General features: G+C 37.4%; 1 protein-coding gene across 1 annotated transcript in view; it reads left to right on the top strand.

Annotated features, from left to right (window-relative positions):
* The first annotated feature begins 2,080 nt into the window (after positions 1-2,080).
* Positions 2,081-18,820, top strand: part of FRK (fyn related Src family tyrosine kinase) — a 97,976-nt gene continuing 81,236 nt past the window's right edge. Inside the window, exon 1 of the mRNA XM_057739072.1 lies at positions 2,081-2,457. Within this exon, the coding sequence (XP_057595055.1) occupies positions 2,081-2,457 (377 nt within the window). The remainder of the gene's footprint in view (positions 2,458-18,820) is intronic.

Here is an 18,820-nt window from a genome sequence, read left to right as displayed (position 1 = left end):
ATTTCCGAAGTCTTAAACTCCACTTACAAATCGGTTTTGAATAAATCTCTCTAGTTGCTTCCAAATCTTATTTCATATTCTAAATCATGTAGATATCCCTGGAAGGATTTTAGCATCTATGTCTCTGTTTAGGGGCATTCATAGAATCCTACACTTTTTATAATTAAGACTGTGTCAGGAACAAAATATTCTTGTGGCTTCTCAATATTATATAATTGTTATTTTTCCTTCTGTTCTATATTGGGATTATAGTTTCAGTCCCATATTACAAACAAACAAATCTGGGTCAGCTTTTGTTTTTTTTCCTTCCTGCCAAAGTAGTACTTCTGCTCTGACTCTGAGCACAACTGGAGAAACCTGGAAGTGTGACATGAGATTTTGTTTTAACCGTATGATCTGTCCACCACGAAAGCTTGATTTTAGTACAAGGAAATAGCAGGAGGGGCTAAGGCCACGGTTCTCTAGTTGCCTTTCTTTTCTTTTTCTTCTTGAGTTCAGTTATTCTGAGTACTAAAAATACCTGGCTGCTTGACAAAGAACAGGAATTTTGAGTTTGCACTGGGGTTAACTTAGCCAGGTTCAAGGCTCCAGCAACATTTAGAGAAATTGTTTTTAAGAGAGAAACTTTTTAATTAATGTCTTATATGAAAAGAAGCGACACATCATAAACTGGTCTGCAGTGTTCCCTACTAGTGAAAATGGTCTTGTATTGACCCGATTAAACTCACTGCCTAGGTGTTGCTGGGATCCAGGGCACCCATTTGTGAGACAGCTGCCCTGAACTAGGGGAAGTAGAGCAAAACTCACCACCTATCGCGATTGCTGTCCTGATCTCGGCTTCATTAGTTCCTGGGCCAACGAAGTTAGCAAGAACTAGTGCAGACCTGGAGGTCAAAGCTGAATAGAAGGAGCCACCATGGGAGCTCACATGCAGCCCTCCTGTTCTTTCTCTCCACTGGTCACCTAGTGTTTGTGTGTGTGTGTGTGTGTGTGTGTGTGTGTTTGTGTGTTTCCGAAAAAGTACATGAAGGATGGGAAATTACATCTCTGTGGGAAAATGAAGTGTTTCAGGTTCTCAGCGTTTTAGTCAGCTGCTCTTGTATTTTTCCAGACTGTGAATGTATTTTGAGTCTATTAAAATCTATTCACGGTGATAGAAAAAAAAAAAGGTAGGGACTCAACGGTTCTTTCCCAATTGCCCTTTTGTCCAGTAACAAATACCCAAACACTTAAATTTCCCTTTTTATTTCCCTTCGTGGTGGCCAAACAATCCTACTCATCTTTATGGAAGAAAAAGATCTCTACCTTTAATTTCTGTGCTGGTAGCATAGCAGGACAAAATGCTTCCTGGTTTAAGCTGTCTGTCCCGGGGCATGGATTTTGGCAGCTGCTTTAAGAGTTTGGCTCCCTGGTGAGGGCGCTGGTATCCTCTCTTGGGTGTGGGAGATGGGAGAGGTACAGAGGAGGGGAATCCCACTTAGATCACAGACACAAAAGAACCAGGAAGTAAGAAGAATTTATTACAGTCTGTTCATAGCTCAGGATGTTAAAGGCAGGAGCCTGGGCTGGTTGGTTATTCATTAGCAAAACAGAGAGCAGTGGGGGTCAGGGCTGGCCAAACCACACACACGGACTTGACCTGGGCAGAGAGCTGCTGGCAAAGGCAAGCGGTGGAGATCTTACCTGGAGTTCACATCCTTCTCTTGGTAACGTTTTCTTGGGACAAGAGGCAAGATGACTCTTTTCTGTTCTCAGCCGTTTGCCTAAATAAAGCCCTCTCACATTTATTTTTGTGGTGGGATTCCTAAGCAGACAAGAAGAAAAGGCACCTTCCCACCCAGCAGCTGCCCAGCGCCCGTCCGGTTTTGCTCTGGGGCAGCCGTTACGGCCACAGAAAGCAAGCCGGTGAGTCTCTCCAAGCAGGTCTGCCGGACTGTTGTGAACCAGGGCTTTGTACACACTCGCAAAGCCTGGAGGATTGGTGCTGATTTCAGTTTCCAGGTGGAGGAAGAGAAAGTGGATCTGCAGAGAGTGAGGGGAGAGGGAGAAGCCCCTCTCCCCCAGTCCCCACAAGGGCGCCATGGGTAACGTCTGCCTGAGGCTCCGGACATACCTGGAGCCCTGTCTCCCCTGCTTGTCTCACGAGACAGACAAGTCGGTGGTAATTCCGAACCCATGGACGGACGGCCCCCCTGATCCTCCCCGGCCTCCAGGTCCGGAGCCCAAGGGATGTCCTGTCCCCGGCCAGTACTTTGTGGCTCTGTTTGATTACCAGCCTCGGACTGCAGAGGACCTGAGCTTCCGCGCGGGCGACAAGCTCCAAGTTCTGGACACGTCGCACGAGGGCTGGTGGTTCGCCAGGCACTTGGAGAGAAGGGCAGACGGCTCTGGCCAGCAGCTGCAGGGCTATATTCCTTCCAACTATGTGGCGGAGGACAAGAGCCTGCAGGCAGAGCCGTGAGTAGTACACGCACTCTATTCCTCAGCTCTCTGAGGGTGGCGAAGGGGTTTTCCTTCTTACCTGTCCGCAAACCCACTGATTTTCAAAGAGCTGCCTAGAAAATATGAGGAAGTACTGGCAAGAACCTTCTAATTGAAACACACCTCCCCTGCTAGCTGAGAGTGAAACTGGAAGTTAATTGTTATTGAAATGACTTCTATTACAGTTTGTATACCCACAGGCCTTGGGTATATTTTCATCAACATAAACAAATGGTGCATTTAATATGCTACCTTTTCTTTGGCGGTAAAATAGGTCATGCCTCACTTTAACACAGAGCTGCATTTCATTTGCAGGTTTATCATAGATCTACCTTAAACCACACTTTCAAATCTAAAGTCCAGCTCTCTCTTTCTTTAAACTTTTGAAGCATCAGCTCCAGTTTTGATAAGCGCACACAGGGCTAACTAATGTAGAAGGTCATATTTAGAAGATGCTACATTTTCCCAGTGAAATCATGATTGGATATTTTTCTTTGAGTCCCAGATACAGAGTTACGCTACCCAAATTATGATATGTTTTGGGTTTTATTATGATTAGAAACTAGCCAGCTACAGATGTTTAGGAAGTTTTAACAAGAAAAATGACATTTCTCCAGAGAAAGAGATAAAGACTTTATCCTGATATTTGAATAAATCCTATGAATTGTAGTGGAACCAAGGAAGAAAATTTTATGTACTTATGCACTTATCCATCCATCTGTTCATCCATCCATCTATCCTTCCATCCAAGTGTCAGGTGGAGCGGTGGCATGGGAGTTGGGGGAGGGCCAAGGTTATGCTAGTGGTGGTTGAATATAAAATAGATAAAGCAAGGTCTTGACAATGGACACTTAGGGTCTGGAGGGTTGAGAAGGAGATGAGAACTGTTACTTGCCCGAATCTTGTTCGTGCCTGGTTCCAATGAAACCCATGACTGGGAATGTCTCTCAGGACTCATTTTATAGAGTGGATCCTTAGTAGAGGAACCTCTGGGGACTCACTCATTTTTGAATGTGGTTTTTCTTTTGATGTGAGCTGCAGCATCCCTGCAGCATCCCAGGGAGTGAAACTGTAGGAAAAGCCATGGTGCATTATTGCTGCTTTCCAAATTCAAATTCAAATACAAGAGGAGTTTGGGGGACTTTTAAGATTCTTTCCAACACCAAGGACCTATAAATGTTAAGAAGTGTCTTATTTTACCCCTAGACAGAAATAAATTGAAATCTAGAGTTTTGACAAATGGAATCGATCACTTCTCAAATGAGAAAATCACCTTATGAACATTTATTTCTGTGATAATCTATATGAAGTATCTTTACTTGTTCACTGAATGCTTAGTTATGTGCATTTATGATATGATTTTCATTATTAAATGATTTCCATGTAAGGTATGGTATTATGTATGTTTTTTATTCAGTGTAGTGTATACTGTTAAATTAATACTATACTATTGATAGTCTTGAATTCATTATCTACTAGTCTTGAATATATTCAATTCATTAAACTGCTTAGGCCCTCCATTTCCTCATCTGTAAGGTCTCTGGGGTCTCCTGGACCTCTAGATTCCTTGATTATCTGGGAACATGACCTCTTGTGTTTCAGATGTAGTGGTTGAGCTACATTCATACTTGACAGAACCGCAAATGCTTGAGGAGAGCAAGTGAATTGAAAGAAGACAGGCAATTCAAAACTGATAGTGTTTTGGGTAACAGGATCAAGCGCAGTGCTCTTATTTAGATTCTTTTTTGCGTAACAAAGACAAAATAAGACAACTAAAGTATTGCGGCAATTTTTTGAATCTCAGGGGCTGTCTATAGCCAAGAATACTTTTTTTCCCTCTGTACATAACTCCTGACCTTTCCTCTTGGAATTTTTCTCAGCAGTGTTCCTGTGTGTCACTACCATCCTACATTTCTGTGGTGATATCTTCAACACGGAATCCATCAAAAATCTTACTCTTAGGCTCTGATCACTCAGAACTCTCTGTGCACTTTTAAAATTCATAATGTTTTTAGAGATATATCAATAGTAAAATTCACCCAGAAAATAATAGTATGGAAATTACATATGAATCTTGGAGCCAAGAGCAGTGGCTTTAAATTCCATTGTTTTTATTACTTAACAAATTCAAGTAGTGCAATATATTAATGAAAAGCAAAATGATCAGCAATTGTATAATTTATACAAAACATCATTCATCTACAAAGAGTTTGAAAGTTGTTTGCCTAATTGTTTGTATGCTTTAGGTGGTTTCACACTTTTTACGCTAAATTGGACTAGGCTCAGGAGTACTTTGTGGAAAGATTTTCCTACTCTTCTTATTGCCATGTGATGGTAGATTATTTCCAGTTCCTTCGCTATTCACCATTTTATAGGCTGCCTTCAAAAAGGGAGCAAGAACAAATACTTGTTACTTGTAAGTTTGTTATTAGTTTATGCTTATGGGATAAAAGTGTTAGAATTTAGGGAATATTTTCCTAAGTAGGCTCCTCTTTATTGTGTCAGACTAGAGTTCGGTCAAGATTTTATCTAACTTAAAGTCATTGCTGTTGTCTTGATCTCGGGTGGCCTCCGTCTGCAGTGGCTCGAAGTAGAATTTTGGTTCCCGGCCAGCGATTGAAGTCAGGCCGTGGCAGTGAGAGCAGAGAATCCTAGCCACTAGACCAATGACCAGTGACAAGGCCCTGGCCCATAAGTCTTTGCAGAAGTGAATTCCCACAAAGATGGAAAGTAGTGAAACAAGTAAAGTGTTTATTAGGAGGAAAAAGAGTACGTGTGGATAGACACATGGGCGGACTCAGAGAGAGAGATTCCTGATAGTTTGAATCACTTATATGGGGCATTTCTTTCAGGTTTCCTTTGGCCAATCATCTTGCTTTGTCTGGTTCTGGGTCCCTATTTGGTATATCTCAGGGTCCTCCCATGTGTGTGCACACATCTCTTAGCCAAGATGGATTCCAGCGAAGAGGCCTATGAGTAGGTTGACATCACTCTCTTTTGACCTCCAAGGAGCCTTTCTGCATATGTGTAGTTGGGAAGGTCTCCTTGACCGCGAGAATGAGAAATATATAGTCTCTTCTCTGGGTAGCTCTGCTCCTCCTCTTCATCTTGGAGTATCTGTCCACAGGGGACAAACTCCAGCTGTTCAGGGCCCATCTATTGATATCTCCTGCCTCAGTTTGGCGTGAAGAAAATAGCATGGAGAAATAAAGCAGTATATGCTCAGAAAGAGAATTCTTTTACGCCACCATCTAAAAATACAACTGCAACTTTACTATTTGGTGATTTGAATACTGCTGAATTTAATAATTATCCAATACAAGTTGTACACAGTGTTCCTAGTTATTTTCAGCCGGGATGTCAGTAGATTTCTTTCTCTGCTGGGGTGTGAAGCCTGATTTTGAATCTTAAAGATAGAGGGACAATGTGTTTTAAAAATTCAAATTATTATTGATTAATAAAAAAAAATCAGAATATTCACAAACCAATCTTACATATCTACTTTGAGTAGTTTAAATCACTAGAAAATCACCTATGGGCAAGCAGTCCCATAAATATTCTTAATCCAGATCATTTATTTCTTTTTTTGTGTGCTAGTTTTCAGGGAAGACTAAATGCACATATGTAGAAATTGAAAAGAATGCATTTTCAGTTTCTCTCCTCTATGACAAAGTATACTTAGATCTATAGTTTAAAAAACTAAGTAAAAAAGACATTTACATATATAAGTAAAATGCATTGTAAGAATACACAACTGTTTATCAAATTAAATGTTTTGGATAATCCCAAGATAAGAATTTTAAGACAAATAATTTAAATCAACAAAAGCATATTTCTATGCCAAGATTAATTAGAAGACTCTATTATTAAATGACTGCATTACTTATAGAATTGTAATGTAGTCTTCTTTCTTTATCCTTTGATATAAAATAACAATATGACAAAAATGTTGCTAAAGCAATTTGTAAAAAGTTGTTTCAGGTATAATGTTATGTGACTTAATGTTATATTAGTGTAACTGTACTACATTTATGTTTATATAACTATGTTTATCTCAGTTATTTAATACATTTTATATATATCACCATTTTTAATAGAAATGATAATTAACTGCTAAATTAAATATATTTTATAAAACAATGGCAAAATTACAGAAGTTAGGTAAAGAGGAACCAACTCAACTTCATTAAAATCACAGGTAAAGTATAAGTGTAATTAATAACAGTTTAAAATGGTTGATTAATAGCAGTAAAACTTGACTACATGCATCTCAAAATACCTTTGAGAAGCAATGAAGTGCCATAATAGGGAGTCATTAAAATTAGTCAGAAGTCATTCTTAATCTTTTCTAGGAAAATTGATAATACTTTGGAAGTTTCAACTGCAATATGCCATTCAGAACCACTTTCTCGTAATAAAAGTATTGATTATTTTTTTCTTTTCTGGTTTTTGACAAATTACTAGTGATGGAAAAAATTTTATGTGAGTGAAATAACTCATAAACTACTGTGTTTCAGTCCTAAAGATTAGATGCTAAATTCTGACTTGATTGAATTCATTCTTTGGGGAAAAAAAAGATTCTATTGGTTTGTTTTTTCAAATTGGCTTGTTTTTGTTCAAGTGAATTTATTGAAGTCCTTAGCTTGTCTCTGTAGATATATCCTGGTGTTACTTTTTCAAGCATTTCACCAAACTGACATCAAAATAGGCACAACCTTCTATATGATAAAGTAGGACTATTGTTAAGCAACTACTATGTCCTGTATACTAGGTCTTGAGGCTCCCCAAAGAAAAACAAACAAGACTTTGCCTCAAATAACTGTCTGGTCTTCAGCTCAGAAAACTCCCTTTGTATTTTCCAACTGCCAATACCACAGTGAGAGTCTATATGGTAACTAAAAATCAGAGAAATTTTTAGGTCCTTCTGGTGGATATTTTAACTAGGTCCAAATGTTAGTGGTGTAGAGTTTTGTTTGCGGTATAATGCTGGTCACCCTTTTTGATCTGGCCTGTGGTGTGCTTAAAAACACAGGCTATGGGCCCCAAAGATCAGATTTTGAATCTGGCTCTGTCATGACTTAGCTGTGTGATCTTAAGCAATTTATATTAAATAGGAATAAAAATGACCCCTATCTCATAGGATCAATATGTGACATAAATAAGGTTATTTGTACAGAAAGCATGCACCGTAGAGAACCTGACACATAAAAGGGCTTAAGAAATGTTTTCTATTATTTAGCTGGGCAGCTCTTCCTATACCTCTGCCTAAATGGATAATACTTTGTACACCCCCACTCCAGCCTCAGCACACAAAATTCTTTCCCTATAACAGCACTCACACGCCGAGCATCTTTCCACCTTCCTTCCATACTCTCCTTCACCTGCAGTTTTGGGCTTCATTAGAGGGGGCTGTTCTCCTGCTTGCGAAGTCTCCCTCCTGTTCTTTTTCTGATCAACTCTCATTCATCCTTCAAGTCTTACCTTGTTTGTTCCTTTCTCCCTGAAGACTTTCCTGACATCCTAGACTATTTTAGGTCTCCCTGCTCGGAGCCTTTAGCATCGTTTGTCATTATTCTCATTTATTTTCTGTAAGGCTGGAAGCTCTGGATGTGGGAGGTGGGAAGGGGAGCTATTGCCTTGGGCTCCAGAGCTTAGTGTGGTGCCTGTGTATAATAAACACTCATAAACGTTGGTGAGTAAATGAATAATTAAATGATGATTTCTTGTCTAGCAATCTCAGGTCTTTTAAAAGGCAGCTGTCAGAGCCACCTCTTTTCTTCAGATTTTCCTCTCTGAATTGCTTTTTTACCTACGAGGAAAATCTACTGAGCTTCCTCATTGAAGGCTAGGCCGTTTTGCATTCTTTTCTCAATGAATTTTCCCTGCCTCATTTCTGCTTTGACTCATAGTCATAATAGCATAATTTCCAGGCTCCTAGAAATTAGTGGCTTTAATACATCCCTAGGGGAGAAATGCTTAGGGGGTCACAGACTAATTTGAATATTCTTTGTAACGTAGAATGAATATCTAGCCAGGAACTGATTGCGTATTTCATTGAAGTGACATCTAAAAATCACATATATACATGTTAAACTATACTGTGGTTAATTTAAAGTAAAGGAATCACTGCCCTGAGCTTTTAATGGACAGAAAACTGAAGCCCAATTTACAAAATTAATGTTGTGGGGTCAGAGTTGTAATTCAGTTTTTATGCTGAACATACATAATTTCAAATTATTATGTATGTGAAATATTTTTCAGTTTGTGTGTGCTGAAAGTTTGACTCCTTTAATGAATATTGGTAGATTTTCACTGTTACATTCCAAAACATTACCAAACAAAATAATTACATGTTCTTTTTACTAGTTTTCTTACTAATTAGCTACTAATTTCTCAGCGGCATTCTCTGACTCCCATTTTTAATGGGAGTTCTAGCACCTCCTAGCACTGAATGGATTGAGCCAGTTTTCCTGCGGAAGCTAGTTATGCAGATCAATAGCAGCTTGACTAACATTTCAGACCTCCTTATGGCTATTTTCCTGAAGACTGCAACATTAGCAGTTAGTTTATGTGAATGTTTTTTGAAGATTAATGTAACAGAAGAATGTTGCTAAAATGCATAGATGCAAGCATAGAACATGTGATGTGTATTACCCAACTTCTTGCTTATTTGGCTAATTTCAGATACTATAATAGACTATCTTTTGTGTCATATCTTTTTGTAATGTCACTTTTTTTTTTACAAAGTTTTTCATTAGTGTTAGATTCTTTATTTTTTTATTTCATGTTTTCTTTTTTCTTCGTGACATTTTATACTGCCTTTAAATTCAGACTATATTTCTCAGTTAGAGGATTTTTCCATTAATTTTGTGATTTCTTAAGGGTAAAATGAGAATGCAACTCAAGAAATATTATTCCTGAGAACTTTTAGGTTTCTAATTTGAAAGGCATTTAGAATCTTATTTCAAAATAAACATTTCTACTAACACAAATGTTGCACAGCAAGTTGGCAGCATGATTTGGATGATTCAGAAGAATCCTGTATAATTCCAATGAAAGGCTAGTAATTCAATAGATTTGTCACTCTAATGCTGTTCCAATATCACATATATCTTTTAGCCATTTCTAAAAATTAGTTATGACATACCAAGATTCCCATTACAGGAGAGACATTATTGCAAGCCCCAGAATTGTGCTGCTTGCAAAGTCACTGCCAGGAAGTCATCTCTGGAGGAACCCTCTGTCATTTCTGTGAAGTAGGACTCAGGACACTTTCTCCAAAATCTTTTTAGCATCTCTAATCATTGAAGAAGATAGAGTCAATGGGATTCAATAAACTTTTTGTGTATATTTGCTATGCTAAAGGCACTGTTTTTTGAACAGTGAGAGATACCAAAATGAATAAGACAGTGCTTTTTCTCCAGAGTATTTTACAATTTCTGGAGGTAAGACTATTAAACCAAGAAAGTATGTCAATGCCTATTAGACAAAGACTGCCAGGAACACACCTGTGGTAGTTTATTATGGGAGGAGGACACACACCATGGACAACAATGGAGCATCTCAGTAACAGTGTGTGAGAAAGGACACATTAGAGGATTTGGGGCTGTGACTTTCGGAAGAGTTTAAGGAGGAAAGACTTTGCTCTGGATTGATTGCTGTCAGGAAGTGAGAGTGACTGTATGATTGTGTATCAATCATAATTGGAAAGAGGGAAGACTAGATCGAGATTAAAGCTATAATTGGTAAAGAAACAGCATCACTTAGTTAGCCAAGACAGGTGGATGCTTGGTCATTTTTGTGAATAGAAAACTCCATGTTTTGTGAGTGTTCAGATATGATTAAGAGTGATAGATCTTGTTTTTGTCTTGATCTATCATGGTCACAGAGTGGCCTTGTCTGATATTGGTATTCTGTGGGGTTGTTTATATTCAACTAGAGAATACCCAGACCTAGTTGTAAGTGCCAGGCCAACTCCTGGATGCAAGGTCTGCTTTTCTCTTTCTCAGCCAGCAAAAGACAGAGGCTGATGAATGCCATAGAGTAGCACAACTGTGTCACATACCATGCACCTAAAAATCACATTTTAGTGGATGAATGAAGAAACAAATACAAGGATAAATGTGAGCAGAGGTAGAAGAGATTAAGTCCTCGTTTGGGGAAAATCACACCTTTCTTTCAGGGTTCAGCTCTCCTGACCCTCTTCCAAGGAGCTCTTCCTAACCTTCACAGAAAGAATTCATAAATTGTTTTCCTGATGGTTTTGTATATCTTGTTAGTAGAGCAATAATAAATAACACTGATGTTTACTGAGAATTTACCATTATGCTACTCATCATACAGAATGACTGCACTTGTATTGCTTTATATATTACAACCTGCAGAGGTAGATACTTTTCTTATCTCTGTTTACAGATGAGGATACTGAAGCTGAGAGAATTTAAGTAAACTGCTCAAGGCTACACAGCTAATAAATGATGCTAGTGGGATTTGCCTGCTTCTAGCCTGCCTCTGGAGCCTGTACTTTTGTTATGTAATGGCTAGTTGTACAACTTCTGTCTTTCATATGAGACTGTGAAGTCTTTGAGGACAGGATACTTGTGTTCCCTGTATCATGCCTGGAAAACTACTTAAGACAGTGTTTGTGCTCCAGAGAATTTATAATCTCAGGAGGTGAGCCTACTTCCTCCTGAAATTGTAAACTCCCTGTAGTAGAAGCACTGTTCCATTCAGTTTTACTCAATGCTTATCGATGGGACTGTACAAATTGTTCAGTACAAATTGTTGAACATGGAGGAAGGGAAGTAAAAGTATACTCAGGGAATGGGAAGTTGTACAGTTTAGTTGAAGCATTTATGGAGAGAGCAATGAGAAATAAATCTGGAAAAAGAGGTTGGGACGAGGTTTTGGAAAAGACCGTGTATGCCAGGTTAAAGAGTTTGGGTGTTGTCTGATAGGAAATAGATGGTGGAAAGCAGTGTTTTGAGAAGACAGTGATGATGTGGGAATGAAATGGAGAAGAGAGAGGCTAGGCAGGAGCAGGGAAGTTGTACCAAGTGTCTGCGGCATGAGGTTATCAGCGCTTAATTTCTAATTGTGGTACTGTTAAAAAAAAAAAGAGAGTGGGAATATGAACAATCTCATCAATGAAAAGTCAGGAGGACTTAGGAGAAAGGAAATAATTAACATTTTTAAGTACTTTTGATGTGCTGAGCACACAAAACTATATACATGAGCTAATTTAATCTTTATAATAGCCCTGCAAGGCAGGTTTTCTTATCATTGTTTTTAGGATGAGAAAATTGAAACTCAAATTTAAATAAATCCAAGAGCATGCTTATCTGGTAAATAGTAGAGGCAAAACTACAAATTAGATGTAGGAAAAGAGAAAGGGAGAGGATTAAAAAATATGTTATTTGGGACCATGTGAAATATTAAGAGAAATATATATTTCATAAAGTACTTTTTATTGGGGGAGGTATGATTGAAACAGAAAAGAAGACAATACGTTCACTTTTAGGCATGTTGAATGTGAAGTACTAATAAGTCATCTCAATGAAAATGTCCAGGAGAAATGTAGAAATACAAAATTCTGGGCAAAAAGAAAAATCTATTTTGTAAAGATAGATTTTTGAAGACATTCATACCAAGGTGTTCTAGATGTTACAGGAATATAAGAACTGCAGGACACTGTAGACTTCACAAGGATTATGAGAACCATAGCTTAAGAGTCTAAGAAACAGGAAGAGGAGCCAAAGATTAACTCTTTAGAAATGCCCATAGTTTAGGTGAGTAGGTGTGGTGAGTAGACCGTATTAATAGTAATGGCCCTGTTGTTCATACCTTCTTGCTTCACAGTCTTTCAGTCTCCTCCCACACAAAATCTCAGTTGGCCAGAAACTTGCTCTGGCCCATGGGATGACTGGAAACATGACAAAACAGAGATTGAAAAGGGCTTGCACTTTGGGGTTTGCTTTCTTATTGCTCTTAGAGTTCTGCAACTCCTATGAAAAAAACCCAAGCAAACCTCCTGGAGGATGGAAGACCATGTGAAGAAGGGCCCTGTTTGTCCCAGCTGCCTTACCAGCTGAGAGGAGACTCATGACCAAGCCCAGCTAAGGTCAGTGGAGCCCATCCCAAACTGCTTACCTTTAGATTCCCTAGTTAACCAAACACAGGCAGCTTTTCATATCTGGAGGTTTCGTATCTGTGTATTCAGCTACATGTGATAAAAATATTTGGGAAAAAAGTCCAGAAAGTTCCAAAAAGAGAAACTTGAATTTGTCACATGTTGGAAACAGTTTAGATACCATTTATGTTCTATTAGGGATTATAAGTAATCCAGAGATGATTTAAAGTATCCTTAAAGGAGGTGCGTAGGTTATATGCAAATAATACACTATTTTATATGAGGGACTTGAGCATCCACAGATATTGCTATCATATCTTCCTTCAGATAAGGAGGGAAGACTGTAGTTCTTATGAAGCAAAACCTAGCTAATACAGGGAAGAAGTGCCCCTGAAGGAAACAATGAAGAATTCACAAAGTAGAAGAAAAACAAAGAGCATCTTATTCAAAATAAGAAGATAGAATGTCAAGAGGCAGGTTTTGGGTCAAATGCCAAACAAAGGTCAGAGCAATGAGGAAGAGATAAAGACCATTAGATTTTCTGGAAGATGACTGGTGACACTATAAAGCAGTTTTATGATATAATTATGAATGATGTTATGCAGTAAAGAGTGAGCGAGTTATAACAAGGAACTTCGTCCTCTTACTGGGACTCTGCACTGGGAGGTTTAGGCTGAGTCATAGAAAAAGTATTGTATGATAGGCTCTGCACATGGGCCTTGGGTCCACCCTGAGAATCAGAGCTGTACCCATACTCCCATTCTGGTTTTCACTTTCAGTGCAGTATTCAATAAATTAATGAGATATTCATCACTTTATTATAAAATGGGCTTATTAGATGATTTTGCTTTCCACATATATTTATGTGTTCTGAGCACATAAAAGGTAGGCTAGGCTAAGCTATGATGTTCAGGTGTAATAAATGCATTTTTGACTTACAATATTTTCAACTTACGATGAGTTTATCGGGACATAACCCTCATCGTAAGTCTAGGAAGATCTGTATATTAAGTAGGCATGATGATCAAAACTTACTTGGAATTACTGAGTCACTTTAATAGCTCTTTAGAAATACTTCAACACTATATTATATACCTTATATCTACATTTTTAGTACTTCTTTCCTATGGCATAGTACTATTTTACAAAATAAAACGAATGCACTCAAATACACCTGTTCCAGTAGTGTTTTATATACAAAGACAATATATACTGTTTGTATTTTCCTAGAAGACAGATGGGGAGTCAGTTAGGTAAGCCGTGATTATCTTCTATCATATACTATAGTTACGGGATATTCCTCAGTTTAATTTCAGGCTATTATCCTACAGAGAATACAATGATGTTTCAGATAAAAATACAAAAGTGACTCAGTATCTTGTATCTGTGTTATGCAATAGTTTATAGGAAATCAGGCACATATTAGTGTTGATGCTGAATCACTCTGAACCCTTACTATCTCTTATTAAAAGACTCACTTGAAAAAGCAATAGTTTAGGAAGATGGCAAGTCATGCTATTGATTTAGTAGGTCCTGGTAAAATGGTAGAAAGCAAAATAGTTACCTGATAATTAATGGAGATCTAAGGATCCCAAATAGATGATTATTCTCTTATGATAATTTTGATGCTTACTGAAACCCCTGGTATCTTTTAAAGCATAATTGTCCATTTTCTGAAAATTTTAATATTAGAAAATATTCTAGTTTACCAATGGCTTTTTAAAAAACTTCATTTTTTTAAGGTTTTTTATTTCTGTTTTTCTTTTTTTTTTTAAGCTCTTTATTGGAATATAATTGCTTTACACTTTTGTACCAGCTTTTGAGGTACACCACAGTGAATCAGCTGTATTTATACATATATCCTCATATCCCCTCCCTCCTGTGACTCCCTCCCGCTCTCCCTGTCCTGGCCCTCTAAGGCATCACCCATCATCAAGTTGATCTCCCTTTGTTGTACAGCAACTTCCCACTAGCTAGCTATTTTACAGTTGGTAGTGTATATATGTCTATGCTACTCTCTCACTTCATCCCAGCTTCCCCTTTGCCCCCCGCCACCCCAACCCTGTGTCCTCCAGTCCATTCTCCGCATCTGCATCCTTATTCTTGCCCTGTCACTCACTGGGTTCATCAGTACCTTTTTTTTTTTTTAGATTCTGTATATATGAGTTAGCATAGAGTATTTGTTTTTCTCTTTCTAGCTTACTTCACTCTGTATGACAGACTCTAGGTCTATCCACCTCATTACAAATAACTCAATTTCATTCCTTTTTATGGCCGAGTAATATTCCATTGAATATATGTGCCACATCTTCTTTATCCATTCATCCGTTGTTGGGTATTTAGGTTGCTTCCATGTCCTGGCTATTGTAAATAGTGCTGCAGTGAACATTACAGTACATGTTTCTTTTTGGATTATGAAAAACTTTATTTTTTTAAAAAAGATGTTTGATAAACACAAAAGAATATGTGTAACTTTAAGGTAACATTTAAAGCATGATGATTAGTGAACATGCATTTAACCAGCTAGCCTGTGACTTTGACTGTTACTAGCACTGAGCCCATGAGTTCTTCTCCTCCCCCATCTCCATAGTAAAACCTTTACCTAGGAAATGTTGATAGCCATTCAATTTCTAATAGCAAAATACTGGAATCAATCCAAATGTCCGTTAATAGGAGAGGGATAAATTGTGGTTTATTTATTTAATGAAATATTGTACAATAATGAAAATGGTGACTCGAGTGGCATGCAACAGCATGGGTATGTTTTTGAAGTATAATGTTGAGCGGAAAGAAAATTTCAAGAGGTTGAGTATAATATGATTCTATTTTATGAAGTCTACAAATGAAACCAAATAATATGTTATTTGGGCATGTATGTTAGTACACTATAAAATAAAGTGGGGGAATGATGAACAGCTATTTGATTTAGTCATCTGAGTATTGTAGATTCTATGCTTCTAATGAACATTTAAAGAAATGATTAAAAGAATGATTTTCATGATTCAATCATGAAAAGTAAAGGTAACAAATATGCTGGTCAAATGTTCAAATGCAGATATTATGATTGATCATATATTGCTCATGACTCTGCCCTCCTCACAATACTAATTTCACTGAATTATCCTTTAATATTATCCTCCTAGTATAAGAAAGACATAGTAACTTATAGCTTTTGCAATTACTGTTGTCATTGTCCACTATGACTTTTTTGTTGTTGTTATTCATTTTTTTTTCCACTATGACTTTTAAGACACCCCTTCCCCAAATTCCAGTGAAAAGAATTCTTAACCTTAGTCCATGGACTCCTAGAGGTTCCAGAGAGGGGCTTGAGACAGTCCATGAACCCTCTGAAATTGCAGATAAAATTTGTGTGATGTATATTTGTGCAATTTTTAGGTTAATGGATTATAGTTTTTATGATATTCTAAAAGGAATCATACTTTAAAAGCAGAAGAACCTGTTGTAAAATTAGCACAGGCAAAATTTGTTTCTCTTGAAAAAGTGATTTACTTCCTTAGAGCAGATAATGAATTCTTAATTTATTACATATCATATTTTTATTCTTAGCTATGAGGAAGTTCAGAGTCCAGTTAAATGCTTGTTCATAATAACTGTATTTGACCTTAAGTGTGGCTTATTTTCTTCCTTCTCGCGCTCTTTCTTTTTTTGAATTCTTTTTTATTTCTACCCTCTAGAACATATATTGAGTTTTGTAGGGGTCTGTTGTTATAGCCTGCTTTAGTACATAAATAATGATGATCAGTCTAGACATGTTTTATGATCTTAAATTATAAAGAAAAATAATTTTATATCTTAATCTATATACTAATTAAAGAGTACTTTAAAAAACTGTCTTTCTGAGCTTTGTTGAGAGACTAATTCTAAGCCAAACCGACAGGCTGTTTGATAGAATACAATTAAAGACTGCTGGCCAAAAACCCACCTCGATACTCCCTCACCTCGCTCCTGCTTTGCTTTTCTAGCTCTAACGCTGGTTGGTGCTGTCTTGCCTCTTACTTTTTTCATTTAAATTTCGACGGGGGGCACACATCTTTGTTTGCTGGAAAACTTGACACAACCTCCTGCCCCTTCTCCTTGTTTCTGGGATTATAGTCAGAGTGTTTGTGTACGTGTGCAGGATTTATTCTGATTATCTCTTGAACTGCAGGGTGAGGCAGAAAAGTGCCTTCACTAGAGGCTTCAGCCATGTATGAGACCCACGTGCATTAGAGGAGAAACACATAAGGAGCCAAGAAAAAGAGTAGAGACAAAGGGACGGAAGGGACATAGTGGTTTAAAATATGGGTAAAAAAGGCAGGTGAATTTTTAATAAATATCAAAAAAGGAGATGTAAGGAACAAACTGAAGATCCCATAAGCTAAAATAAAATAAAGTAAAACAAAACAAAATAAAGCTGATATTTAAGGAAAACAAAGTGAAAGTATGTAAGAAATTAGAAAGAATAGGAAAGGGGATTGATGAGCAGACAGATAATAGCATGGCTTGGTTTGTAGTTGAGGGAAGACTAGGTAAGGATACTTAGCATTTCCATGCTAAGAATGGAAATATGTCAGACAAATGTGTGTGTGTAGGGAAGTTCATAATTCTAGGCTTATAGTATTTTAACTGTATTTAAAAAATATCCCTGGAGCTTTTGCATTTGTGTTACATAAGCATTTATCCTAAGGAGACTATAGCCAATGTAACTTTTCAAAGGCAGGCTTTCTGTTGGGTCCATAGTGAAGAAAATAAAATACTAATCATTGTCACTGAAAGTGAGTTAAATCCTTTTCTTCCCTCATTCTGTACCTTCTTTCTACCATCCAAATGATGGTACATTTTAGGTTTCATCATCTTTCACAATGTAAAAAGAAAAGAACCCACAGAAATATGCATACTCATCATATAGAGAATGAAATCAAGTGACTTCAGGGACCTCACAATGAATTGACCTCCTGCCTGGACTGTGAGCAACTTGGGTTAAAGCAACCTGATAATGATATAAGAAGTCTTTTACATTCACTAATGGAAAATTGGCTGTATAGGCAAAGTGGTAAAACAGAAGACTTCTGCAGGGAGTTAGAGGAAGTTAATAGCCTTGCTCACTCCCACTGACTGAGAAGGTCTCACACAGAAAGTACTGACATTCTCCATTAGGGCAAACAAGGATTTATTATTTGCTGATTTAATAGTCAAAGAAATACTATGTTCATAGCAGTAAAGCCAGCTTTTGTTTTGCTGACATGTTCACATGTAGACTATGAAATCTCTTTTTGAGGAATTAAAAGAATAGATAGCAGAACATTTTTTAGGGAAGGTTTACATTAGCTTCTGCACAGTTCCAGTGATGACTTTTCCTAAGACAGTGTTCATTTACTTTGCTTACCTTATCTATACATTTACATTTGCAGTTAAGAAGACTAATATTTATCTTATAAAGCTATTTCATTTAATGCACAATATACTATTTTTTTCTCTTTTCAAAGGAACACTTTCTGTTTATTTGACTTTGAAATTAACTTAATAGAAGCTAATCTTCTTCAAATGCAAAGAAAGAACATCTCCCAGGAATCTTTGCTTAACAGTTCTGGGATGATAAAATATTTCAAAAAGCATTTGGTTTTAACATTTTAACTGCACCGTTGCAGCTGACAGAGATCACTGAACACGCTTAGTGATTTAGTTTTGTACAGGGGGCATTAAGAGAAAAATGATCCCAACTTGTTTTCAAACCTATGTTCTTATCCATTTGACATAGTTTAGCAACTTTTGGTTGTTATAACTTTGTGCCATTGTAAAGAAATAGGAGTATAAATAACATGGAGTTTAGTTTGATCCAGCAGAAAGTAAGTATATCTGCTAAGGGTAACCCAAATAGTTGGCAAGGTCATTGGATTCCTGGAGCTTACCTTATCTGCTGGATCTCAGTCCCTGCTGAAAGAGGGGAGCAAACTATCCTTATCACTGGAGGATTTGTCATGGAGAGAGGCTTTGTCCAAGCAAAGAAGGTAACTTTGTCATTTCTCCTTAAATTGCTGATCTATTTTTAGAAACCAAGTGTTTGGTCAGACAATCTTATTAAAAAAGAGCAGACAGATCTCCTACTGCGTGTCCCTTTTCTGTCCAGACACTTTTCCTAGAATGGAAAATTGAAATGAAATCATGTTTAATGGAACTTAGAGGTAACGGTCATTGAGAAAGAAAAAGAAA

This window comes from Hippopotamus amphibius, chromosome 6 (assembly GCF_030028045.1).
Source record: "Hippopotamus amphibius kiboko isolate mHipAmp2 chromosome 6, mHipAmp2.hap2, whole genome shotgun sequence".
Lineage (NCBI taxonomy): Eukaryota > Metazoa > Chordata > Mammalia > Artiodactyla > Hippopotamidae > Hippopotamus > Hippopotamus amphibius.
Note: the sequence above shows the minus strand (reverse complement) of the source record. Positions and strands in the feature narration are given on the sequence as shown.